This window comes from Colobus angolensis, unplaced genomic scaffold (genome assembly GCF_000951035.1).
Source record: "Colobus angolensis palliatus isolate OR3802 unplaced genomic scaffold, Cang.pa_1.0 Scaffold53, whole genome shotgun sequence".
In the NCBI taxonomy this organism is placed as follows: domain Eukaryota; kingdom Metazoa; phylum Chordata; class Mammalia; order Primates; family Cercopithecidae; genus Colobus; species Colobus angolensis.
The window spans coordinates 10326862-10347673 of NW_012118821.1; the positions used below are offsets into that span (position 1 = coordinate 10326862).

At 45.5% G+C, this 20812-nt stretch overlaps 1 protein-coding gene across 1 annotated transcript in view; it reads right to left on the reverse strand.

The window, feature by feature from the left end:
• LOC105525359 (trafficking protein particle complex subunit 12) overlaps window positions 1-20806 on the reverse strand; it is a 101595-nt gene extending 80789 nt beyond the window's left edge. The window contains exons 1-2 of the mRNA XM_011960955.1: window positions 20767-20806; window positions 7696-7812 (exon numbers count right to left, since the gene is read on the reverse strand). Coding sequence (XP_011816345.1) covers window positions 7696-7812; window positions 20767-20796 — 147 coding nt within the window. The 5' untranslated portion in view covers window positions 20797-20806. The remainder of the gene's footprint in view (window positions 1-7695; window positions 7813-20766) is intronic.
• Window positions 20807-20812: the final 6 nt, after the last annotated feature.

Below are 20812 nucleotides of genomic sequence, written 5' to 3' on the forward strand. Positions count from 1 at the left end.
GGGATCCAGGGTGGCACCGAGTGAGTCTGGTGTGGGAACAGGTGCACGTGCGGGATCCAGGGTGGCACCGAGTGAGTCTGGTGTGGGAACCGGTGAACGTGCGGGATCCAGGGTGGCACCGACTGAGTCTGGTGTGGGAACAGGTGCATGTGCGGGATCTAGGGCGGCACCGACTGAGTCTGGTCAGGTCACGTTGTGCGGCCCAACATCATTTGTGGTTTTCAGAGGTTTCTGGGTTTCACAGATGGGGCTAAGGAATTACTGACCTGTTTTCAAAAATTAACAGAAGCTTGTACATAGCAGGTGACCTTTTGTAATTTACTTTTATTGCTCAACATTGCTTCTGAAATTTATCCATACTGATGAATATGGCTCTAGTTCCACATGATGATTGATTTCAATCGCTCCAAAGCATTTAATCGATTACATAGAACATAATTCTCTTCTTTTGAATATTGAATATTAAGGTTTTTAATAAAATGTTTGGCTAAGTAATACAAGTAATACTGCAGCAAACATTCTTGAATGTCTTTTTACACACATGTACAAGTTTTTCTAAAGTATATAATTGAAAGTGGGATTGTTGAGTCAAAGGTTATACAAAGCATGTGCTTTATCAACTTTTTTTTTTAAAAATTTTTTTTTTTGAGACAGGGTTTTACTCTGTCACCCAGGCAGGAGTGCAGTGGCTCGATCATGGCTTACGGCACTCTCGACCTTCCAAGGCTCAGGGGATCCTCCTGCCTCAGCCCCACAAGTAGCGGAAACTACAGGCATGTGCTACCACGCCTGGCTAATTTTTGTACTTTTAGTAGAGGCGGGCTTTTGCCATGTTGCCCAGGCTGGTCTTGAACTCCTGGGCTCAAACGATCCACCCGCCTTGGCCTCCCAAAGTACTGGGATTACAGGTGTGAGCCACCGCGCCCAGCCTTATTAGCTATTGTTAAATTGCTCTCCAAGGCAATTCACGTTCCCATCCGCAATGTGTGCTGCCTACCCTTACCAACTGGTGCTGCCAGTGTGACAGGCTTGTCGGTTTCCCTCTTCTTTAGTGTTTCTCCTGGTAAAAGTCTCCAGCTGGAGGCATGGTAGACATTTCCTTGGCCACACATGTCAAGCACACGTGTTCAGAGGTTTATTTTTACAGCCTGGGCAGAGCACAGCCTCAGCCTGCTGATCTTCAGACTTGTCCAAGAGGTGATGTGGAACCAGCAGAGCCAGGGCTCTTGGTTAATGGACAAATGCTGGAGAGGGGACGATCGGCCAGGAGGAACCAGGATAGCATCGTGCTCTAATGCCATGCACTCTTCCTTCCAAGGTGGGATGTGACTTTGGCTACTGTGAGAGCCAGAGCCAGTTCTTATGATTGCATGCTGCCTGCTATTTGAAATTATAATTGCTTATTTTCTTAGTGTGCTTTATGCTATTTTTATCTTATTATTTTCTACCTTATTCCCCTTCCTGGTGGCCCTCCTCCATTTTCAATGATAGATTCCAGAAACATGCAGCAAAGAAATTATTTTAAATATCAGAATCTAAAGTACACCACATAAAACTTTTAACTTTGTGAAAGAAATGTTATGAAAATCTCATAATTACTGTACATGACATGTAAAATTCTAATAGTGACGTTAGTTTGACATGAGATAAAGATTTTAGATAAAAATTACTTTTCCTTTTTTTCTAGGAGTACGATACAGGGTCTATTTGAAAAACTGAAAACAGGCATCACACAACTTCCAAATGATGAGAAAAACAGTCTAATAAAAATCACTCCAGTAACTAATAGCATGTACATAACTTTTCTCCATCTAAGACTCAAAGGGAATATTACCTCTATATACGATACCATTAAAGTGAGTAACATGTCCTCCTCCCAGGCTGTGACATCCATTTCCCTGTAAATTACAATCTTAGGAAACTCTGCCATAACTTAGGAAAATAATTCAGAAACCCTATCCTGGCTGCCTTAAAGACAACAGGAATTATTTTAGGACACACTAGAATGCAAACACCAGGGCAAGGGAAAGATCCTTTCATTAATACATTTTTCACCTTACGTAAGCTCCCTTGTTAGGCCTCTTAATAAAATTTCTGATGGTCTCAAGTATTTCCAATGTATGACACACATCAAACCATTATGTATATTTATTAATAACAGGAACAATCAAAGAGGGTAAAAAAGAGCCTGTAGAAAAAATCCATCACAATGAACATGCATGGCTTTGTGTGTGATTTTTAAACCCACTATGTAAAGCCCCGTCATGCTGCCAGTTCAGTCCCAGCCTCAAGAGGATACATCACAGCAGCTTCTCCACGGCCACACCCAGGGGCCACGCCCACACCCTCGGGAACAGAGCATGGGCCGGGGAAACGGCCACCCTGGAGATCCGTAACTGCATTAGCAAATTATAGAGGATACAGATACTTAGAAATTAGCTGTTTTTTCCCCCTTTAAAAAAGAGTATCTCCATCTCCCTCCTTTCCAAAGCTTTCCAATGATAGAAATAATTACAGAATCACTTCGGTCAAAGAAACTCAATGAAGCATTTGACTGACGTTTACTCACATTTAAACTTAGTGTGATGTGTGAAGAGTCTGCTAACCCCCTAAGCAAGGGATGCTTGTTTACCTTTTTGAGGACACACTTCTGTAAATGTGGTAAAAGATGTTGGGAAGAAAGGCAATTTGGGGAGCGCAGTTTCCAGTGGTTCACAGGCTACCAGAAGCATTCGGATACCAAACACCTATACCAGAGATCCTTTCCCGCTGCTATTTTAGGAGAGGGTCTCTGCCTGGGTTTTTGCGCTTACTCCAAGTTACGGAGCACAGACTTCTGTGAGTATGCTGCGCGACCACGTGAGTGACAGCTCCACAGCGTGGGGAGCATGGTGCAGAGGAAGGAGGAGAGTGAAGCGTCTCTGGGGAAGGTTTGGTTTCTGAGTCTGGAAGGGTCCTTCAGTCTCTGCAAGTGGGGGAACCCCTGGGAACTTTGCTCTGGGGCAAAAGAGGCCTGAGGGATTCATGCTGGAGCTCTCAGATTGCCACCAGTTAGAGAAGCAGGGCTGTGGGAACTGGTATTTAAGATGTGGTACAAGCAGCTTCTCTGCGGAAAGTGGATGCAGGTGATGGGGAGAGAAAAGGGAAACTTCACTGCTGTGGGCTAGGAGTGCAGCTGAATTTGGGTCTGTGTCTGAAGACACCGATGGAGAATCCTAAGAGTTACAATAAATTTGTGAATCTGGAATATATACTTCTTTTAAAAATAGTGTATGAGCTTCAAGTCAGCAACAAGTAAACTAAAAATAATAATAGAGAAGAACTTCTAAATCTGAGTAAACGCCATAAATGGTTAAGGCAGAACTTCACGGAGCAAGAGCCCTAACTTAGCAAACTTTACTGTTACTGCTTGAAAGAGAAGAGGCTTAATAAGTGCTTGCTCAATGAATACACGAAGAAACACAATGGAGAACTTGTTTGGTTCACTACCATCAGATATAAGATCTTCTCATGGGCAAATCCTACCCCTGGATACAACCCAGTCCTAGAAGCTGTATTGCAAAGCACAGTTCCCACAGCGCATAGATCCGACGGTTCAGAAATACTGAGTCATTTGGTGGGAAGCAGTCAATGAGCAAAACCACCACCAGCAACTGTTCTTTCTGCTGGGCTGTGCGGACTACGTAAGGGACACCGGGCAGCAGGGACGGTACTGGTACGTAAGGGACACCGGGCAGCAGGGACGGTACTGGCACGTAAGGGACACCGGGCAGCAGGGACGGTACTGGCAACAGAAGCGAGGACATTTGTTTGGGGCCAGCCTCTACACCTTTGTAGATCTTAGTGTTTTAATCTACAAAGTGAGCATTTTGGACTACGTTAAGTTTTTCAAATTTTTAAATAGTAAAATTCATCCACCTTTTCCCCTAACCCCCCAAAAAAGACATCTCAAGAGAGACTTATGTATAAAATACATCCCGCTGAAATGCTCTGCGTGACACTGGCCCTAGCAAGTCGCCTCTGCAGGCCATGCCCAGTCACCCTGAGGCCCCTCCCTGGAACCTGAGGGTTCTCAGAATCATAGTTTGAAAATGTGCTAGATTCGATCTGCATTCCTATCAAATCCTTCCTTTCCTTTTCTGTCATTGCAGAGGAAGAAAGTTCCATCTTTCCCAGACTCATCTTGTGGTTTCACCTCCTCACTCTTTGCGCCCCCTCCCCTGAACCGCCCCCTGCTCTATCCTTTTGTATGAGCTCCTTCTGTATTTCTTTAAACCCAACATTCTGGTGCTACTTCTTTATCAAACGAGTAGCTTGCCGACGGGGGTCCTCTTACTATCTTCCCTCATCCCTTTATTTATTCGAGAAGACGCTGTGTACCATTCGGTGCCTGACCATGCTGGGTCCTCAGATGCACTGGTGAACAAGACAGACGCTTCCTGACCGTCACGGTGTTTATTACAGATTTTCCATTTTTGTAGGTTGGCTCTGTCTCCCCCTACAAGTTACAGCATTTGTTATTGACACTGATGACATGTCACCTCCCAGTTCATGCATATAATGAAGTCAGGATAAAATCCAAGTAACTGAGGCTGCTTTGCCAAGGTTCGGTACTTTTTCAAAAACAGGCTTTTTGGGCAAGACTCCAAAAAAGGTTTTTTTTTTTTTTTTGGGAAAAAGACCAGGGATCAAAGGAAGTTAACAATCAAGACTGAGAAGAATATAAGAAACTAACTTTTGAGTAAAATGGGGAGGACTCTATTTTTTTTTCCTTTAGGCTGTCTTAGGAAGCAAGAGATCTGCTGACAATAGAACACTGGAAAGTAGAAAGTCAAAGAGAAGTTTAAAATCAAAAGAGAGAGACTAGAAAATCCAGGAACCCAGGGCATGATGTCCCTGCGTGACATCACAGCGGAGTGCAGTCCCCACCTGTGCTTCCCAAAGGCCCTCACACAACCGCAATCTGGGTCATCTCTGTCGGGAGCCGGGCCCCACGCGAAGGGGTTCCAGGTGGCCTGGTCAGTGCAGCAGGCAGCCCCCAACCCATACTGAACCCAGGAAAGCATCTCAAGTGGCACAGAAGTCACAAAACCACACATAATAAGGATGTGTCTGAATTCAAGAGAACTAATCAATTAAGGAAAAAATTTTGTTACTTTGCTAAATGCTATTGCTGAAGATCAAGAAATCACTCCTCTCCTGTGGTTCTGCCTCAGGATTTCCGCCTCACAAACATCAGTCATTTCTGGCAGAATGCGGACAGGCTATACCTCCCTTTCTTTTTTTTTTTGAGACGGAGTCTCAGTCTGCAGCCCAGGCTGGAGTGCAGTGGGCGGTCTCGGCTCACTGCAAGCTCCGCCTCCCAGGTTCCCACCATTCTCCTGCCTCAGCCTCCCGAGTAGCTGGGACTACAGGCGCCCGCCACCTCACCAGGCTAATTTTTTGTATTGTTTAGTAGAGACGGGGTTTCACCGTGTTAGCCAGGATGGTCTCGATCTCCTGACCTCGTGATCCACCCGCTTCGGCCTCCCAAAGTGCTGGGATTACAGGCGTGAGCCACCGCACCCGGCCATCTACCTCACTTTCAAATACAGAGGCAGAGGTGATGGAACACAAAAGGAACTGGAATTATTTTCTTCTGAATTTCACTGTAGTCTTTGTGCAGCGAAGTGATTTACGTATCACCGTTTTCACACAAAAGACAGTCGCTTCTGAGCGGGGACTGAGTCACCTGCTACTCCAAAATAAACCTCAAAACATTTTCATTTTGAAGTTTTCTGTTTTAGTTCATAGGCTAACCTTCACCTGTCATTTCAATGGGCTGTAAAGTTTAATCCTCAAGAAATTTCTAAACTTCTCAACTATTATGTCTTTAGGAACGAAAATTTGCTTAAAATAGGTGAAATCTGGTCAAGTGCAGTGGCTCACGTCTGTAATCCCAGCACTCTGGGAGGGCGAGGTGGGTGGGTCGCCTGAGGTCAGGAGTTCAAGACCAGCCTGGCCATGGTGAAACCTCATCTCTACTAAAAATACAAAAAATTAGCTGGGTGTGGTGGTGTGCGCCTGTAATCCCCGCTATGTGGGAGGCTGAGGCAGGAGAATCGCTTGAACCCAGGAGGCAGAGGTTGCAGTGAGCCGAGATTGCACCATTGCACTCCAGCCTGGGTAACGAGCAAAACTCTGTCTCAAAAAAAAAAAAAAAAAAAAGGTGAAATCTGAAGCCCGGTGCAGAAGAATTAGTAACAATTGAGAAAAACAAGATGGGGAACTATTAGAAAAATAAGTAAATTAGGAAATTCCATTCTCTTTTTTGAAGGATGATAGGTGAATATATGTCCTCCAGATTGTTCACCCAAATCGAGAGTGAGTCTGGACCATGCACTGCTGAAATTTAACAGTCAGGGTGAGGGCTGCATTTCAACACGAGTTTCAGACAGCTGGTGGGACTTATTCCCAAAATCAAGGACCTCACTCTCCAAACCCCTTCAAGACAGTGCATTTCGTATTTTTAGTAGAGGTGGGGTTTCACCATGACCAGGCTGGTCTTGAACTCCTGACCTCAGGTAATCCGCCCGCCTCGCCCTCCCAGAGTGTTGAGATCACAGGCGTGAGCCACCGCACCCAACAAGATTTCACCTATTTTAAGCAAATTTTAGTTCCTAAAATTTGACTGCATGCAGGCATGGGAGCATGGCTTTGCTGAGTCCACTCTAGGCAACCGTCTGGATGAGCAAGAAGAGCAATTCCACAGCCCCCTAAGGAGACGGCACTGGGGAGCTGAGACTCGGCGTGAGACGGGGCTCTCATTCCAGAGTACTGACCCGATGGCTGCCTTAGGGCTCCTGAAGGAAACACATACGACAAACTTCCACTATCTTCTCCTTCACTTAGAAAAGCTATCCAACACGATTCCAGCTGTCTTTAAGATTATGAATTCACTGGAATCAAATCAATCTGTACAGCAATGGTCATCCAGTGTTAATGATTTATTTTTTATTTTTTTAAGACGGAGTCTCGCTCTGTAGCCCAGGGTGGAGTTGCAGTGGTGTGATTTCGGGTCACTGCAACCTCCGCCTCCCGGGTCCCAGTTCAAGCGATTCTCCTGCATCCGCCTCCTGAGTAGCTGGGATTACAGGAACGCGCCACCACGCCCAGCTAATTTTTGTATTTTCAGTAGAGACGGGCTTTCACCATGTTGGCCAGGCTAGTCTTGAACTCCTGACCTCATGATCTGCCCACCTCGGCCTCCCAGAGTGCTGGGATTACAGGCGTGAGCCACCGCGCCTGACCATGAAATTTAAAAACCTTATAGAATTCATGACAAAGCTTAAAAATGTTCACAAATTCACCCATTCAATAAATTTTCTATACAAAATGCAGAAAATGCAATATATTTTAAAAACGAACACAGATCATTTCTCTCTATTACACATGATGAAGCATACTCAATCAAAGTATATGCTGCTCTGAGTAATCTGATCATTTCCAATAATGGCTTTTTAACTAATTAGGCTTAAAAGCATCCATGTATTAATATGATGCTTTTTGGTGCACAGGACTGGCATCTACTCCAACAAAATTCTACTTATGTGCAAGAGCTATGAATAATATTCAAAATAATTAATTTCTAGAGAAAATATTACGAAGGCAGGCAGGACTTATCACAACACTGAAATCAAACACATTGTCACTTACAATTAGCTGTTTCAATCCAACAAAAGATTGTTCCACTGAGTCGGCATTTAGGACTTGTCTCTTTGCTGCAGCTTTTTCACCCAGAAAGCGAAGCATCAAGTCTTTAACTGCATCTCCCTGGGAAGAAGAGAAGAAAAATATGTCGAGACAATAAAATGTCAGTTAAACTCAGCTAACCAGAACGCATAACTAAACAAAGTTTCTTTTTTCTCCAGTGGCTTACGGAGGTAAAAGTAATGGTTATCGTAGCGTAAAACTTCAATTAACCAGAAGCTAAATTACCACAATTGTTAATAAAATGCGTAATTTTAGAATTGCTCCTTATTCTTTTTATTTTTAAAATTACATTTTTATTCACCACTGATCGGAAAGCATGTTCTTTATTCTGAAGAGGAAACGGTATATCCTGCCACCTACCACAGGCTTGCAGTGAGAGGCAAAGCCAAGCCAGCAGAGGGGCCTCAGGTGAGGGGCCCAGGGAAGCCCAGGAGAATGAAGGTGACACTGCTGGGGACCAGGGGCTGCACCACACGGTGGCCAGACTCACGCTGGTGCAGGCAGGCCTCAATAGTCTTCCCAAATCCCATCAAGGCCCCCATGCTTGCCTGGACCTCCAGGAAAGCCGTGAGGGCTAGGGGTAAAGAAGTCAAATTACCAACGGCCTTCTCTTCAGTGCTGAGGTCACCAGCCAAGCCAAAGGAAAACTGAGACCCCCTTTCACAGCAGGTCCTCCATAGCCTCACTGAGCCAAGCCCTGCTCCAGGAGCTGGTGGGCTCACTTCATGCTGCAAGCCAGGGAAGAATCCAGTTGCCTCTGCACGGGACTGTTTCTGCCTCCTGACCCAACTCCTCTGATTATACTGATCTTTGACGGTGCTGAAGAACACTGAAAGTGGAATCTGAAGCATGCCGCTTACTTTAAAGGGAAGACACAGAAGGGCAAGGGGAGGGAACCGGTGCTTTTGTGTGGCCTGGGGACAGAAGAGGTGTGTCAATGAGCTGTACTGAGCAGGGAGCGATCTCATAGCTGGTGTCAAGCCCAGACGCTGGGCGAGCTGGCCTTCATGAGCCTCGGGAGTCAGCACGGTTCAGGGGCCCCAGGGAAGGGCGTGAAGTTACCGAGTCTGTTGCCTGGGGACAAACTAGTCATCCCAACAGTGCAGAGAAAACTGTTACAGTCCGCGGGCCTCAGTGCTGTTTCGGTGGCTGCACCGCAGGCTGAGGGGGAGTCCAGGGTAAGTAAACGCTGCTCACAGGACGCAATGCTCTCCATGGGCAGCAGGAGAAGCCTCTCACACACAGCGGGGACCAGGACACAGCCCTGGACCATCTCTCTCCCTTCTGGGGGTGCTGCTGACTGAGGAAAGGCACCCGGGAAGGGGCAGCAGCATTGAGGTCCCTGAAACACCTGAGGGAGGGGCAGCCGGGGGGACAGAGCAGCCCAGGGGGAAAGGGCAGCAGCACTGAGGTCCCTGAAATGCCAGAGACAGTGAGCAGCCTGGGAGGAGGAAGCAGTGGCTCTGAGGTCCCTGAAATGCCAGAGACAGTGAGCAGCCTGGGAGGAGGAAGCAGTGGCTCTGAGGTCCCTGAAATGCCAGAGACAGTGAGCAGCCTGGGAGGACGAAGCAGTGGCTCTGAGGTCCCTGAAATGCCAGAGACAGTGAGCAGCCTGGGAGGAGGAAGCAGTGGTTCTGAGGTTCCTGAAATGCCCGGAGACAGCAAGCAGCCGGGAACCGGCTGGACCTTCCCTGACATGTGCTCTGGGCATCTGGCCCGCAACAGCTGCTGACAGGGACACGGCACAAAGGCCCTGCAGTCTCTCAGGTGAACAGAAGAAAGACTCAAACTAGGACAACCCCAAGATGGGGGGTGGAGAAAGCCAAGATCTCTCCATCCCAGCACAAAGCTGCCTCCCAGCCGCAGGGAAGCTGATGCTCATGCTGCAGGCGGGCCACCGGGAGCACACAGTGACTGAGGGCGCACAGACGCCTGCGTGTCCCCTGCCTGGACTTCACCACTGGCTCAGATCTCTTCCTATTGTTCTCCGACCCTCTTTTTGTGGGGGGAAAAGAAAAGCATAGAAGTTGTTTCTCCTAAGAAGCAAGGTTATTTCAATCTTTCGCTATCTCTCAAAATGGTGACGCTTAAAAGAAGAACAATACCTAGACCACGAGAGCAAGAGAATCAGAAAAGCTGCTGACGTTGCTTCTCCACGCTGCTGCCTCCCTCTCTACCGGGAGAGATCAACGGCCCGCGGCACGAGGGGCCGGGTGCTCCGGGTCACAGGTCTGTCTCTTCCCTGGGTGCTAACCCTGGTGCTCGCAGAGGCCGACCTCACGTTTTCTCACATTGAGGCAAAGACCTACGGGCAGCCATTGTATAATTGCTGCTTTCAGAGTGTAAGGTGAAGTACTTCAAATACCAGATCCACAAAGTCAGCTAACTGATCTAGCAGCAATAATTACAGGGCAAAATGAAAGAGTTCAGACCCAGCGCTCCATAAAGCTCTGCAAAAATGCAACTCTTCTCAGACAAAGAGCATCTCAGTCAGAGGGCAGCGAGCTGGGTGAAGAGCAAAATCAAATCGCAATGCCAGGGACGGAGGGCCAGTGCAACTCCTCCATCCCCACAACACTCTCACTGAGACCATGCTGCAAAAAGCTCTCGCCCTTAAAATTCTCTGTTAGTTAATATTTTATTACCACAGCAAGTTCCGGAGATATTAGCATATGCATGACTATCAAATCTCCCATCAACGGAGGGCCAAGGATGTGACAAGCATCTTAAGACAAACCTCGCCCTTGCTGTGTCGCTAACGGCAGAGGGAGGTGGAGACGCTGGTACTGCATGTCCTCCAGTGGTTACCGTGGGGACGGGAGGGAGCTTCCCGCAGGGCTTTCCAGACAGCTGTGCTGCTGCCCCTGGATGGAATCCAGCTAGAACCAATGGCAAACCATTCAGCGAGGGTCTACTTTATCCAGGGCAAGGTTCAGGGAACACGAAGGAGATATATGAACGTATCACAATCTGGGACTCATTGTGATCGCACCACCCCATTCTCCTGGTCAGGTGCATTTCTGGAGGAGCAAGTGGCTGTTCTCACAGCTGACAGGCGGTTAGGGGCCTGGCTGCCTTTCCTGCAATGGGGGAATAGTCTCAGTTGTCCCTTCTTGATTTTCATGGTGAAAGACAAAACAGAAGCCAGAGCAGCGGACTGAAAGCTTACGGGCCTTACTGTCTGGGAAGCCTAAAGGCACAAATGCTCGTGGGGTAGTGTTGCTGAAAGGCAGCAGGCCTGCACCTGGCACAGAACTCGCTGACTTTTCCGCCACGTTGCCAGTGCAGAAAGGTGCCTGTTATCCTCGGAGGGTCTATCCTCTGGCTCCAGTGTTTGCTTACTCCGGGGAAAAATGAGACCACCTGAACCAAAAACCACAACAGTTAAAACAAAACCCAAACCCAAACTCAAGGATGTGGAGAAACGGGAACCCTCACACGCCACATCATCGGTGGGGATTCAACATGGAATAGCCATTTTAGAAACAGTCTGGTGGGGCCTCAAAATGTTGAACAGAGTTACCACAGAACCAGCAAGTCCATCCTGAGCTATACATCCCAGACAGCTGAGAACACACAGACACAAACACTTGTGTGTGAATGTTCACAGTAGCGTTACTGACAATAGCCAAAAGGTAGAAACAGCCCAAATGTCCACCAACTGATGAACGAATAAAAAGCAGCAGTAATTTTCTTCTATCCATTTCAGGGTAACTGGGACTGGACTGTCTTGAGGTGAACAACTGCAACATTGCTCAGAGGAAATCTAACAACTGTCTTCACACACAGCAAAGGACTGCGACCCCAGAGAAGGAAAACATGACTTGAACTCCTGAACCCAATGGCACTGTTTGGACCACATTGCAGGAGAATCCCACGCAGGGTTTGGGATGTCAAGGAGGTTAAGGTGGACGGGCTGAGGAGGCTGAGACTGTACTCAAATATGCTTTCCCAACATTCTTATTTTGCTAAATTACTAGCAACAATGGAGGAAAAGTGTGAGAGTGTACGTGTGAGAAAGAATAGACAACATTATCTCTATATAAGTTCCACCTACATAATCCTTTGTGGTTTACTCTAAAAACCCAGCTACAATTTATAACATAATTTACTAGAAAATGGTTTTGGAACCTACTTACAAACTGGATAATTCTTATATCCAGAGACCTAGACAAGAGGGAGCTAAGCAGAGACAGGGTTTCTGTGGGAGCCCTTGAGTTTACTGCTGATCACTCAGCTATATGTGCAGAGGGTGCAGCTCTGAAGACTGGAAAGGACGGGGCGCTGTCAGCTGGCAAGCCCAGAGCTCACACAGGGCTGCGGGGTGCTGAGTGTGGGTCCGCCACGGTGGAGTGCTGTCACCGAACAGAAGGAGCATTCAGTCTAGACTTCAGAATGGTCACCCAAAAGTAGAAGCTACTACTCTAAAGTCATTCTAAAAAGCCTAAAAACAGACATGAAACTAAATCTGTAAATAAGTTACTTGTCAGAATAAAGGACAAGTCTTTTCAAAGGAAGATGAAAAAGCTAGACACACAACCTGAAATCCACACCTTCTAATAAAAAATTACTAGACATGTAAAACATGTGTCCCATAACTAAGAGAAAAAGTACATAAAAATAGATCCAGATATTACACAGATAATGGAACTTTTAACTTTTTTTTTTCTTTTCTTTCTTTCTTTCTTTTTTTTTAAAGAGGCCTATGTTGCCCAGGCTGGCCTCAAACTTCTGCGCTCCAGTGATTCTCCTGCCTCAGCCTCCTGAGTGGCTGTGACTACAGGCAAGTGCCAGCACACCCGGCTCAGAAGAGAACTTTAAGGGGTCTCTTACAAATGTTCTCAAGAGCTTACAGTAAAGCTTGAAAATGATAAGAAAAGAAAAATGATACAAAGAAGAACCACATAAAAATTCCAGAGATAAAAAACACGGAAAAGTCACTGAATAGCATTAGTTGCAAACTAAAAAGTCAGAAGAAAAGATGAGTGAACTTAAGGACAGCAATAGAAATTCTAAACTTAACCACAAAGAGAAAAAGACTGGAAAATAAAAACAATAACAAAAACAGATCCTCAGTAACTTCTGTGGCAATATTAAGCAGTATGTATACTTGGAGGTTCCAGAAGTAGGAAAGAGAAAAAAAAACAAAAAATACCTGAAGAAATAATGACCAAAAATTTCCCCAAATTGACAAAAATGATAAACTCTCAGATCCAAGATGGTCAACGAATGCCAAGCAAGATAAACATAAATCCCATGTGAAGGTACGTCAGAACCAAACTGCCGATAAACCAGGGATAAAATCGTAAAAGCACCTAGAGGAAAAATACGCAATTAGGCACAGAAGAGCAAGGATAAGAATTACTACAGACTTCTCATCAGAAACTATGCAAGTCAAAAGACAGTGGGATGGCATCTTACAAGGTCTAAAAAGAAAAAAAACCCTGCTAATCTAGAATTCTACATACTGTAAACATGTTGTAGATTCAGCAAAAATAAGCTTTAATAATGAAGATGAGGCTGAGCATGGTGGCTCATGCCTGTAATCCCAGCACTTTGGGAGGCCAAGGCAGGCAGATCACTTGAGGCCATGAGTTCAAGACCAGCCTGGCCAACATGGTGAGGCCCTGTCTCTACTACAAATACAAGAACTGGCCAGGCGCAGTGGCTCACTCCTGTCATTCCAGCACTTTGGGAGGCCAAGGCAGGCAGATCACTTGAGGCCATGAGTTCAAGACCAGCCTGGCCAACATGGTGAGGCCCTGTCTCTACTACAAATACAAGAACTGGCCAGGCGCAGTGGCTCACTCCTGTCATTCCAGCACTTTGGGAAGCTGAGGTGAGCGGATCACTTGACATCAGGAGTTTGAGACCAACCTGACCAACATGGCAAAACCCCTATCTACTAAAATTACAAAAATTAGCTGGGTGTGGTGGCGCATGTCTATTAGCTGGGCGTGGTGGTGCATGCCTGTAGTCCCAGCTACTTTGGAGGCTGAGGCATGAGAATCACTTAAACCTGGGAGGAGGAGGTTGCAGTGAGCTGTGATTGCAAAACTGTACTCCAGCCTGGGCGACAGAGCAAGACTCTGTCTCAAAAAAAAAAAAAAAGATGTAATAATTTTGAAATTAATAAAAGCTGCAAGAATCTGTAGCTAGTACACCTGCACCCCAAAATTAAAATTTCTGCCCTTCAAAAGATACCTAAGAAAATGCAAAAACAAGGCACAGAATAGTAAAACACATATTTGAAACACTTCTGTAGTATATGACAGCTCATTTCCAACTAGGATATGTACAGAACTCTTAAAACACAGTAACAATAAGACAAATATCCAAAGTCTGAAGGATGGAGAAAACATCTGAAGAGATACTTTATAAAGATACACAAATAGCCTATATATCAAAGGATTAATATATCAGATCCTATGTATCAAGTAGCCTGTATAACCTCAGTCATCAGAGAAATGCAAACATCAAAAAAAGTTGACTATACCATGGATATAAAACAACTGAAACTCTCATATGCTGCTGATGGAAATGTGAAATAGTGTGCCCACTTTGGAAACTGTTCTATTTCTTATAGAACGAAATGCACACTTATCATAAACCCCAGAAAGTATGCTAGTAAGTTTTTACCCAAGAGAAACGAAAATCTGTCCACACAAAAGACTGTGCTCAAATATGCTTCCCCAACATTCTCATTTTGCTAAATTACTAATAACAGGAGAGAGTATGTGTGAGTGTGTGTGTGAGAGACAGAATATACAACTTTCTCTCTCCGTAATAAGCTCCACCTAGAGAGCCCCTTTGTGGTTTATTCTAAAAACTCACCTACAATTTATAATATAATTTACTAGAAAATGAGTTTTGAACATACTTACAAGCTGGATAATTCTTATATACTCAGCAGTGGGAATTCAGTTAATAGCAAAGGCTCAAGGCTGGCAGTAATTACGGATTCTAGATTCAAGATTTTTGGTGCTGGAAGGACTCACTGGAGGAGACTCTCAGCCATCCACCAATCTCTGATCTCCCCTTCTTCTTCTTCTTCTTCTTCTTCTTCTTTTTTTTTTTTTACTTTAGACAAAGTGTCAGAGCGGCTGGAATGCAAAGTTGCCCAGGCTGGAATGCAATGGTGCGATCTCAGCTCACTGCCACCTCTGCTTCCTGGGTTCAAGTGATTCTCCTGCCTCAGCCTCCCAAGTAGCTGGGACTGCAAGTGTGCACCACCACGTCCGGCTATTTTTTGTATTTTTAGTAAAGATGGGGTTTCACCATGTTAACCAGGATGGTCTCGATCTCCTGACCTCGTGATCCACCCACTTCGGCTTCCCAAAGTGCTGGGATTACAGGTGTGAGCCACCAAGCCTGACCCTCCCCTTCTAGTAACAGGACTTCAGTTTTGCCTGGGCATATAACCCCTTACCCAAAGACTATTTCCAGCCTTTCTTGCAGCTTGGTGTGGCCAAGTGACTAAACCCTAGGCAGTGGGATGTGAGTGGACACACTGTTTTCCAGATGATGCATGGTAAAAGGAATACTGCAGAGCTCTCCAGCCTCTCCCTCTTCCAGATAGCTGGAAGACAGCAATGGGAAAACGCTTCCTGGACTTGGTTGAGGAAGGTGGACCAATCCACAGCGCTGGCTCACATATCTCCAAAGTGTTCCACCACCCTGAAATAAACATGGATCCTATTCCAGCCACCGTACCTTTGCCTTGCTTTGTTAATGCAGCTGAGCCTACAGCCTGACTGACAGACTTACCAAAACCTTTCACTTTACAGAGAAGAAAATGGAGCCACAAATGTTCAATGAATTCCCTTACGTTACACAGGTTATTGGCAAAGCAACAATTTGAAACCAATTCTTCTAATTCAAGGCTTTTCCTAAGTTCACATACTGATCAGGGATATGTCCATGTATCAGGCAACTTCTGGGACCCTGGAGGAGACTTAGCTACTCATTCTTTATAGAACACTAAAATTAAGCCATTTGACTTCCAGTTCTTTTTTTTTTTTTAATGTGGGTAAATAGAAAAGGCATTCTTTTAGAATATTTAGTTGACAAATACAAATTATATATATTCAAGGTATACAACATGATCATTTGTTATAAGTAGACATTGTGTACTGAGTTCCAAATCAAAATAATTAACACAACCGTCACTACCCATAGTTACTGTGTATGTGTATATGTGTGAGGGTGGCGAGCGGACACTTGAAATCTGCTCTCATCAAATTTCAAGTAAACAATGCAGTATTACTAACTACAGTCACCATGCTAAATGTACATTCCATCCCCAGCACTCCTTCCTCTTGCATAAATGGAGCTCTCTACCCTTTGAGTAACATCTCCCCATGCCCCTCACACTCCCAGGCCCCAGCTTCTATGAGTTCGACTTCTGTAGATTCCACATGTAAATGAGATCACGTGGTATTCATCATTTTGTGTCTGGCTTATTTCACTTAACCTAATGTCCACCAGGTACATGCATATAGTCACAAATGGCAAGGTTTCCCCTTGTTTTTCAAGGACTAAATAGAATTTCATTGTGCATATTTTCTTTTCTTTATTTTATTTTAATTTAATTTAATTTAATTTTATTTTTTAAGAGACAGGTCTTACTCTGTTATCCACGCTGGAGTGCAGTGGTGCAATCATAGCTCATTGCAGCTTTGAATACCATGGCTCAAGTGATCCTCCAGCCTCAGCCTCCTAAGAAGTTGGGATTATGGGCGCGAGCCACTATATACCACATTCTCTGTCCTCTCACCTGTCGATGGGCGCTTAGGTTGATTCCCTATCTGGGCTACTGTGAAGAATTCTGCAATGAACATAGAGCACAGGCATCTCTCTGAGATCCTGATTTCAATTCCTTTGGATACATACCCAGAATGGGGGACTGTTAGATCATATGGCAGCTCTATTTTTAACTTTTTCGGGCACCTCCATAATGTTTTCCATAACGGCTGTATTAATTCACATTCCAACCAACAGTGCACAGGGGTCCCTTTCTCCACACCCTCACCAACTCTTGCTGTCTCCAGAGTTTTTGGTTAATAGCCATGATATCTCATTGTGGTTTTGATTTGCATTTCCCTGATAATTAGTGCTGTTTCTAGTTCTTTGATTTAAACAGAAATCTTTCTGAGAGAAATAGAATTAGTCATTTTCTACGGTAGGGAGAAACACAACATAAGACAAAGAGGCCAGAACTAAGGCAAACAGGACCTGTGTTCTGGCACTGGCTCTGCAGTGTACTGGCTGCATTACCTAGGGTAAACACGCCCATGGGAATCTGCCTGGATCTCTACTGAGCCACAGTGCACTGAAATCATCCATTTGCAGGTCTGCCTTCCCTTGTCTAGGCCATCTGTCCTGGTCTGTGCTGGTGGGTGGGCACCACGCCCTCCTTTGTGTCACGAGGAGAGAGGATGTCTGGGACATGGCAGGCTTGCTGGTGAACGCACAAGTCATTCGGATCTGCTTCCTCATCATAAAAGGAGAAACTGACTGGATCAGAGACCTTTCAGCTTTTTTAGGGAACAGGTGCTTTCCATTCCTTGAAAGCTTTGAGCTTGCTGCAAGGTATTTAGTACTCTTAGCCCTACTCACTAAATGTCATATGCTCACCCCAGCCCTTTTGTCAACCAAAGTGAAACACCTCTGCCCATTTCTAAATGTACCTAAGACCCTTGGACTCCAGCACCCAGTTCGGAAGCAATAGGTTAAGTCTTTCCTGTGGCAGCCTTCAGATTTCCTCTGAGTTACAGTCAGAGGGAGAAGGAAATGGCATCAGAGGGTTTGAAAGAAAGTGCTAAAGGCCAGACCCACAGATGTTAAAGGAATTTCCCAGCAGAGAGGACAAACAAGAAAGAGAAGGGAAGAAACATGGAGAAGAACACGAAAGCCATCTTGGGGGTACAGGGTACAGAGACAAGACCAGGGAGTGGGAGAACAGGTAAGGATTCAGCGACAAATAAATCCAATCCCACAATCCAAATACCCCTGACATCAAAGTCCGGAATTGGTATTCATTAAAAAGATCCTGCAAAGGTTAAATTATGCTCAGTATATTCTGCCTAAGAGGGTAGAGAAGGATGCCCAGACCAATGCCTGGTCAAGAGTAAGGACACAATAAATATAGTATATGAATATTAGTAAATTAGTCAATGAATACTCTGGAAAGACTGCCGTGTAAAATACCCAAAATATGGATGTCTATGGGCTTACACTTCAGTTATCTGAAAAAATTAATTGGCTTCATTTCTCTAGCATGTCACTTCTCTTTTCCTAGAGAATTCACCACTCCTAGGTCTCAGCCATCTATCAATTCAATAAAAATAGTCACAGTCATACAATTGGCTTATTGGCTTACCCACCTGTGTTCAGGAGTGGGTACGTGGCTGCACTAAAGGGGGCTGTAGGTCCTTCTTTCAGTTCAGGAAAACAGACACGCACAGGACGTGAGGCCAGTAAACTGGGAGGTGGGGAGCCCTGCCATGTACAGTGCCATATGGAAACTACTAATCCTGTCCCACAATTTGGTTGCAATAAACTAAAATTGATATGCATATGATTTAATCTGATACATATGTGTACATACATTTATAAAAATTTTATCATACTATGCATGTTACACGCTATCTTCTGTCCTGATTTTCACATTTAACAGTATGAGATGAACCTCATTAAATATTCTGTTTTATATCTTTTTTAAAAATAGATTTTACAATTTATATTATTATTCACCAATGATCAGAGGAAGATTTTATTATTTAGAGCACTTTTAGGTTTGCTGCAACATTAAGCAGGGTATAGAAATCTTCCATATCCTGCCTGTCCCCCTCAACACACAGTCTTGCCCATTAGCAACACCCCTCGCCAGAGCGGTCCACCTGTTGCAACTGATGAATCCACATGGACACGGACACATCACTGTCACCCGAAGTCCACGGCTGACGCGAGGGTAGACTTTTGCTGTGGTTCATTCCATGGGTTTGGTAAAAAAACTAACAACATGTACGCAGCATTCAAGTATCACACAGAATAGTTTCATTGCCTTAAAATCCTCTGTGTTCTGCCTGTTCATCCCTTCTTCCCCCAACCCCTGGCATCATATTAAAAACTTACGTAAATATTCCATTGTAAAGATGAGGTGAGTCATATGTATTCAAGTCTCCTAATAACGGGCTTTTAGATTATTTCAGATTCTTTGCAATTATAAACCACCCTGACAGACATCTCAACAGCTGGTATATGTATACAAGTATGATGAGTTCCTCACAATACATTCCTAAGAGTGGAATTTCTGGGTCAAAGGAAATGCACGTGTTGATGTGCATTTTAAAATTTACTTAAATATGTTTGTACTGATTTTGGTCTCGTCTGGGCTGCCTTACAGAGACTATTGTCCCACACTTCAACAAACAGTCAATCATGATTGATAGATGGAAATGGAAATGACTGGAGTGTGATGGCAGCAGGAGGCAGACAAATCTCAGGCAGACAAATTCTAGGCAGACTGGGCGGTCCCCGGTGAAACCTGACTGTCGAGCTCAAGAGTTTCAAGCCTAGCTGCAAGTCCCGGATAAACCCATGGAAGGGACTGAGAACGTCTCGTCCCATGTGGCGCGCTTTTATCTGATTGATTACCCCTCTTCACCTATTTTACATATACCTACCCTTCCCCAGTTGGTTTTTTCCACTATCGTTCTCACCTTTGAGTGGTGACTTCGTTTTAGCCTTCTTTTTTGCATACTCACAATCAGCATGCACCCCTCCATTCTGAGCCCAAAACAGCCCGAGTCAGCCGCATCAGGAGAGAGACCACCTGACTTCCGGTGGGGGACCACCCTCGCCTCCCCTCTCGGCTGAGAGCTGTTTTGTGCTCAATAAATCTCTTGTCTGCCCTCCTCACACTCTGGTCGTCAGTTTAATCTCGTTCTCTTGGAGGCAGGACGAGAACTCAGGACTCCGCGGAATGCAGGTACCAAGAGAGCAATACCACTGTAACCCTCCATCCCCCACTCCCTTCAGCTGCCCCACTCAACGGGAAGCAATGGTCTGTTAACGTGCCCGTTTAGAGCTGTTAAGATGCCCGTTAGTCCAGCTGCAGACGCGGGTCGAAAAGAGCCGTGTGGACGCTCTAACATCCCTTCTAGGGCTTCGGGGTCGCGGGCGTCGCTGTTTGGGCGCCACGGTGTTCCCCTCGCCTGGAGGCGGGAGTCCACTGTGGGAGTCACTTGTCACATGCCTGGTCCAGCTACAAGCCCCGTGTGGAGCCTACTCCTGTGCTGGCAGTTGGAGAAGCCCCAGGACCCCTGCACTCGGTTGCTCGCACAACCCTCCTGCTGAGGGCTGACAGCACAGTCACCGAGGCCACGGGATATGCCAAAGCACAAGCCAGGGCGGCCCGGCAGGCCTAGAGGGCGAACCCGGGCCAAGAGGCCTGGGTCGGGGCATCACCGACCTCGGAGGTCTCCGGCTGGCAAAGCGGCACCGAAAAAAATCCTGCGTTGTTTTTCATTACCAGTGAGATCGAATATTTGCATATTACTATTTAGCTTAACATTTACATATTTCTGTGATTTGTTACTTTTTGGGTCACGTATATTTTTCTTATTCAACCTATAAAAATTCTACATCAGGCACGTTCAATGTTACAGGAATGTATTTTTCCCTATTTTAAAGAAAGAAATGGATTTATCAATTACCGGAGTTCAAATGTCAGATGGATTACAGGACATGGAGAACTAACTGAGAGAATTACCGTAGAACTCTCAGCCTTGCTGGTATTTATTTCTACATCTCTCAGTAGCAGTCCATTAAATACATTCTGTTGGGGAAACCAGCAGCTCCTAATTACCCAGGCACAGAGGAACACAGCCGCTCACAATCGGATGTTAGGAACTGCTGAAAACAAGGCTTTCTCCGTCCCTTGAGGGGCACTACGCGTATCTCAGAGGCAGAGGGGAGGCGCCACCTGGGAGGCAGGAGACCCGGGCTCACCTGGATGTTGTCGAACCTGAGGCCCGGCATGGTAAGGTTCTCCTTG